General features: G+C 34.6%; 1 protein-coding gene across 1 annotated transcript in view; it reads right to left on the reverse strand.

Annotated features, from left to right (window-relative positions):
• Nucleotides 1-7420, reverse strand: part of BBS7 (Bardet-Biedl syndrome 7) — a 51158-nt gene that overhangs the window by 9744 nt on the left and 33994 nt on the right. Inside the window, exons 13-14 of the mRNA XM_003795513.2 lie at nucleotides 6289-6354; nucleotides 2177-2316 (exon numbers count right to left, since the gene is read on the reverse strand). Coding sequence (XP_003795561.1) covers nucleotides 2177-2316; nucleotides 6289-6354 — 206 coding nt within the window. The remainder of the gene's footprint in view (nucleotides 1-2176; nucleotides 2317-6288; nucleotides 6355-7420) is intronic.

Here is a 7420-nt window from a genome sequence, read left to right on the forward strand (position 1 = left end):
AAAAAAAAAAAAGAACTCACTCTCTTGTGAAGATTAATCTTTATCAAATAAATAAACATTCCAGTTTCCTGGAAAAAAAATTTAAGTACTTGTCTATACCTGTACTAGTTGTCTTAATATTCAGCCAAGTGATATACATAAATAGCTTCTTTACTTATAACTTATATTTGTAACATGCATTTCAAATAAAATTCAGTTTACTCAGGTAGATTTCACTTTTTAAAAGTTCATTTAGTATTTCGACCATTTCTAAACTACCAAACATAATTATACAAGAATCTCCTTGGTAAAAGAATCAGTATAGTGTGAAGGCAAAGAATGGGCTTTTAGGTAAGCCCAACTGGGCAAGTTAGAGAATAATACCTTCTGTTTTGCAGAGATATGTGATCATATTCTCTAGCTTACAAAATGTTCTAAAAATAAGTCAAATATTATTTAAAATAAATCAAGTGGATAATTATAAAGAGATAAGAAAATACAAAGTTTATGGAATGAAAAGTTCAAAAGAACTTAAACAGGATACAGAATTAAGAAATCTAGGCCAGGTGTGGTGGTTCATGCCTGGAATCCCAACATTTTGGGAGGAAAAGGCAGGAGGATAACCTGAGACCAAGAGTTGGAAAGACTAGTCTAGGCAATGCAGTCATACCCCATCTCTACAAAAATAACACATATAGCTGGATATGTTGGCACAGGCTTATAGTCCAAGCTTGGAGCCTGAGGCAGGAGGATCACTTGAACCCAGGAGTCCAAGCCTGCAGTGAGCCATCTATTACCACTGCACTCCAGCTTGGGCAATAGAATAAGACCTTGTGTCATTCATTCATTCATAAATATAAAAATAAATTTATTTTTAAAAAGTAATTAAAATCTAGAAGGAAGGAACTTTTGAGATCATCCAGATTAATCTTCTCATTTACAGAAGAAAAAAAATCCAGAGAAATTAAATGATTTCCCCCAAATCACATAGAAATAGATTATAAACCAAGTCTCTTGATTCTCAATTTGCATGTCATGCTGGCTCTATTAATGCAAACTTTAACTTTCTTCCCTTAGTTTTTTTTTTTTTTTTTAGACAGAGTCTTACTGTGTCACCCTGGGTAAAGTGCCATGGCATCATCATAGCTCACAGCAACCTCAAACTCTTGGGCTCAAGCCATCCTTTTGGCTCAACCTCCTGAATAGCTGGGACTATAGGCACTTGCCAAAAACCCAGCCTAGTTTTTTTTTCTAGTTTTAGTAGGGCAGGGTCTCACTCTTGCTCACACTGGTCTCCAACTCCTGAGCTCAAACAATCCATCCACCTCAGCCTCCCAGAGTGCTAGGATTACAGATGTGAGCCACAGAGCCCAGACCCAACTTTGACTTTAAAGCAGGAAGATACTCCCAAAACAATCTTTTATGTTTTCTGGAATTCTCTAAGAATATTCCCCCTTATATCTTACTTAAATTACATATCTTTTAAATGACAAGCTGCAATAGAAAGAACATGGATGAGCTTTGGCTTTAATTCACATTTTTGTTCCTTTTATTAATATAAGTTACTTGCTTTTCTGAGTTACTCCATTTGTCACTTGTAAAATAGAGACATTACTGTAGGAATTGGTGTAAGAATTAAATGATAATACATAAGCCGCTGGCACAATACATAACACAAAGAAAGTAATCAGTAATTGTTCACCTCTTTCCCTTCTCTTTCATTTAAGCCCATGTCCTGAAAAACTACAACAGAAGGATGCTTAAGTTGGAATGAAAATCAAAAATAAAAGGGACTATAATAATCAATGGCTATACCAGCATTCCATGAGAAGAAACAGAAAAGAAATACAATGCTTGAGGTTAATACACATATGACCATAATCTAACCTAAATATCATAGGTTAGATACCCAAATAGTATTTGCTCATAATAGGTGTTTGACAAAGAGAAACTGCTACTCTAACGATCTCAGAATAGTCATGTTCAAAGAAAGGCAGGAAAGTCCAACCCAAACCAGTTTCTAAAATAAGATGAAGAATCTTATATTTGTTAGATACTAAATCCATAGCATTTAAAATATATATTTCAATTATTAAAATACAGAAAGAGCTACCAAAATTTATAGTATAAATATAAAAATCAGGTTATCTGAATTGTGTAATACCCTAAAAATAAGCTGCTCTGTCATTTGTTTTACCTGTCATGATCAATAAAGTGAGTTCTTTGATGCAGTGAAAGAGGTTTGATGTGGTACTGGCAGACCTGACAGGTTTTGGGTTGAATTCTTGGAGTCACATATGCTTGAAGTATGCCGTACTGGCCTTCAATTGAACGAATCTGATTCAACATAAAAGAAGAAAGAAATAAGAATATTCGGCAATATAAACACATCTTTAAAATGTTACACACACACACACACAAAAATGTTCCACACAAGTTATCAAGTACCTATGCCTTAATCTCTTCTGTCCTATTTTGAAGGATACAATGATATTCCATTAAACAACTACATTTTGCCACTAAAGGGGAAAATTAAAAAAAAACTTTTGGTAGTCAATAGCAAAATTAACTAACCTATAAGTTATCTCTACCACGTATTTTAAGTTGACTACACTTACCAATGCTATGCCATTACAAGATACACATTCTCACATACTACCCTATCATCTGTTTGTTTCATAAGATTCACATGAAAAATGGCTAAAATCAGAGACTTTATTGATAAATGAGTTTTTAAAATAACTAAAACTGATATGAAACACTTCATTTTCTAAGAAATGAGAGCATATAGCTCTTGCTATAAAAAATCTACTGACAAAACAAAATGTTTCTAAGAACTTAAGTTTTGATTTTCTGTGAAAACAGAGATGCATACCTACAGTCTAATTATGGCATATTTAGACTGGAATTCTTTTAACTTATTTTGAGTATGGCTGGTTGGATATTCTAAGAATTCAAAATTCCTAACAGAAAATAATAATTCACTAAATTATGAAGACCTAATTTAAGAGGAGCTGGAACACTGTCTAGATTCTTCCTCTTGCCCTCCTTTCTGTTCTCTGTTCCGATTCATAGGGCAGATTGTAGCACCTCTTGTAGGCCAAAGCTTACTTCTCTAACTGATATTTTAATTCACAATTTTATCTATACCATGTTAACAGGTATAGATCAATTCCTTCTTTGTAGGAGCTGTATAATATTCCATGTTATGTGGATAAGTACTTATTATTCAACCATTCTATCACTTATGAGTATTCACTTTGGTTCCATTTTCCTGCCTCTTCAAGCAAAGTTACAGTTAATTATATATACACATCTGTGTGTACTTGTATATTACTGTCATTTTACTGCTATTATATAAATTTTCTCAAATGAGGCTAGTAACTATTTTTCAGAGTAGTTATAACAATTTATCTGTCCACCAGCTATGACTGACAGTCATTCACAACACCTAGAGATGTTGTTCTAAAAGATGTGGCAAAAATAACATATTTTGCCAATGTTTGATAAGCAGAAATTGCTTTTTGTTATTTTAATTTGAATTTCCCTAGCTAATAATGGGGTAGAACTTTTTTTTGTTATTTTGATACCCTCTTCTGTGAATTGTCTATCCATATTTGTGGCCTATTTTCCATAATTAGTGGTCTTTATTATAGCAATTTTATAGGCTGTCTTTATATTTTACTGATAATTACCTATTAACTGGAAGGCAAATTTTTTTTGTTTTTTGCAGTTTTTGGCTGGGGCCAGGTTTGAACCCACCACCTCCAGTATAATAGGGCCGGCGCCCTACTCCTTTGAGTCACAGGCGCCGCCCCAAATTGTTTTCTTTTTAAATAACTTATTCATCAGAATAAGTTAAATTTCTTACAGATGAAGGCCAGTTGTGACAAAACCAGTTAGTAAATAGAAGCAGTAGCTTAAGAGATTTTTTCTCTAAATAGAAATATCATACATTAAATTTCCATAAATGTATGCTGGTATCTATTTCTAGACTCTATTCTGTTGCATGGCCTATTTATTTAGGCTTGGAAATACCCTCCCCCCAAATTATTTTTATTATGATCATTTTATAGAATGTTTTGTTATATGGCAAAGCAAGTTCCACCTTGCTTTTCTTCCTTTTCATATTTATTTTTCTCTTTTCAGGAATAATGTATTGGGGCCTTTTCATAATTTTCTTGGCTCTTTTCAGGCATTTGTTTTTTTTTCTGGACTTTAAAATTATTGTATCCAATTAAAAATAGAACACTGGGCAGTGCCTCTGGCTGAGTGAGTAGGGCACTGGCCCCATATACCGAGGGTGGCAGGTTCAAACCCAGCCCCAGCCAAATTGTAACAAAAAATAGCCGGACAGTGTGGTGGGCACCTGTCATCCCAGCTACTCTGGAGGCTGAGGCAAGAGAATTGCCTAAGCCCAGGAGCTGGAGGTTGCTGTGAGCTGGGATACCACAGCACTCTACCGAGGGTGATTAAATAAAACTCTGCCTCAAAAAAAAATAATAATAATAATAATAAAAATAAAAATACAACATTGCTTTTAAAAAAATGTTTTAGATACATCTTCCAATTTATTGGCACAAACTTACTAAAAGATATATCATTTCAAATTAATTAGATAACTTTTAAAGTATACTTAAATCTATTCTTTTAGAAATAAATTTATCCCAGTTTTCAATTTTTCTTTCAAAATATGTTAGGAAACTCACACAGACAAAGATGAATTATTTACGGGAAAAAATTACATTTAACTGAAACTTCCTTAATCAAATGTGAAAAAAATTGCTACAAAACAGCATCTCTCTTGAACAACAAAAAAAATAGTCTGAATTTCAAAACATCAATACCAGAAAAAATATAGTCCTTAATTTTTAAATCATAGGTGTATAAAAACTAAAAAAGTTTTTAGTTTTTAAATCTCACACTATAAATAACTAAATAGATTTGTGTGCTACATTCAATATTTAATTTAAATATCACACTATAAATAACTAAATAGATTTGTGTGCTACATTCAATATTTAATTATAAAAATGATGGTGTTATTAAATTGCTAAAGAAAATTTTAAAAGGTTTTCTCTAGAATAGATGTTAATAAATGACATTGCTGGAGTACAATAAGCAAAATGTAAACAGTTAGGAAAATAGAGGGTGAATCCCCAGATCCTTACTAACTACTTTATTTGGATGAGGATTGGATCAATCTGTAAAAATAAACATCAGTGGAATCTGGATGCTAAATATTTGATAATGGTAAGGAATTCTTGTTAATTTTTCTTAGGTATGATGATAATATTGTAGTTATATTTCAAAAAGACATACATACTAAAACATTGAAAATTTAAATCATGAATATTTTATATTTGCTTCAAAATAATGTGGGGCAATAGGCCAGACGTAGTGGCTCACACCTGTAATCCTAGCACTCTGAGAGGCCATGGCAGGTGGACTGCCTGAGCTCACAGGTTTGAGACTAGCCTGAGCAAGAGCGAGACCCCATCTCTAAAAATAGCTGGGCATTGTGGTAGGCCCCTAAAGTCCCAGCTACTTGGGAGGCTGAGGCAAGAGAATCATTTGAGCCCAAGAGTTTGAGGTTGCTGTGAGCTACGACTCTACTGAGGGCAACAAAGTGAAACTCTATCTCAAAAAACAAATAAATAAACAAATAAATAAATAATAATTGGGGGCAGTGAGAGACAACATAAATAAGATTATCATTAGCTCATTTATTGCTGAGGCTAGGTAATAAATACATAGGAATCCATTATATTTACATATGTTTGAAACTTGCCATAATAAAAAATAAGAAAAAAGAAAGTTTAAGACCAGTAATTTTAGAAAGGGTAACTGAATGCTAATAGAGATTGTGTTTGGGGCTAAAACTGAACTGGACACTAAAAGTCATTATTCCAAAATAACTCATTTCAGGGAGAAACTCAAAGCAAATAAATAATATGTTGTAAGGGCTTAGCACAGTGGTTATGGTGCCAGCCACTTACACCCAGGCTGGCGGGTTTTAACCCAGCCCAGGCCAGCTAAATAACAATAACAACTGCAACAAAAAAATAGCCAGGTGTTGTGGTGGGCACCTGTAGTCCTAGCTGCATGGGAGGCTAAGGCAAGAGAATCACTTAAGCCCAACAGTTTCCAGTTGCTGTGAGCTGTGACGCTATGGCATTCTACCAAGGGCGATAAAGTGAGACTCTGTCTCAAAAAATAATAATAATAATAATATGTTGTAAGATACATAGTATACTAAGGGAAAAAGTGTTCAAACATTCAAGAAAAGGTAATTTCTAACATTTTTACCTTGAGTTCCAGCCTAGTGGTATTTGCCTGGCACCGGTAAGTGGCGAGAAGAAAGTTGTCATTTGCCTGGGAAGAATTCAAAATTGAGGAAATGAATGAATAGTTGTTTTTAATAAGAAAAATAGCATCAGTAATAATAACAGTTACCATTTACTTGAGTACCTATCATTGGTGCGAAGTGCTTTTTGAATATTTTCTCACTTATTCCTAGAAACACACCACTAAAAGTAAGTTTAAAAAGATGAAGAAAATTAGTTTATCAGGGAATAAAAGTTTATTTAGGAAAAAACAGTTTTCCCAAAGGTAGTAAGTGATGAAACTAGAATTCAAATTCATATCTTTAAAAGGTAGGTCCTAATCCTTTTTCTTTTTTTTTTAAGAGACAGAGTCTCACTTTATTGCCTTTAGTAGAATGCCATGGCGTCACAGCTCACAGCAACCTCCAACTCCTGGGCTTAGGCAATTCTCTTGCCTCAGCCTCTCTAGTAGCTAGAACTACAGGCGCCCGCCACAAAGCCCAGCTATTTTTTTGTTGCAGTTTGGCCAGGGCTGGGTTTAACCTGCCACCCTCAGTATATGGGGCAGCACCTTACCCACTGAGCTACAGGTACCACCAGGTCTTAATCTTTTGTTTTGTTTTTTTTCTCAAATAGGGATGGCAAACCATATATAGGTAACATAATACAATGGTTATAAAATCTTTCTCTTTTTTAAGACAGATTCTCACTTTGTTACCTAGGTTAGAGTACCATGGCATCAACCTAGCTCACAGCAACCTTTAACTCCAGGGTGTAAAAAATCGTCCTGCCTCAGCCTCCCTAGTAGCTGGGACTATAGGCATATGCCACCACAACCAGCTGATTTTTTCTATTTTTAGTACAGACAAGGTCTCGCTCTTGCTTAGGCTGGTACTGACTGCAAACAATCCTCCTGCCTTGGCTTCCCCCAGTGCTAGGATTACAGGCATGACCCACTATGCCTGGCTCTGTAAAATCTCTTATTGAAAATAAAATGTTTACTGCTCGGCACCTGTGGCTCAGTGGCTAGGGCACCAGCCACATACACTGGAGCTGGAGGGTTCAAATCCAGCCCAGGCCTGCTAAACAACAATGACAAATACAACCAAAAAAAA

The sequence above is a fragment of the Otolemur garnettii genome, unplaced genomic scaffold, assembly GCF_000181295.1.
Source record: "Otolemur garnettii isolate 467f Iridium unplaced genomic scaffold, OtoGar3 scaffold00093, whole genome shotgun sequence".
In the NCBI taxonomy this organism is placed as follows: Eukaryota; Metazoa; Chordata; class Mammalia; order Primates; family Galagidae; genus Otolemur; species Otolemur garnettii.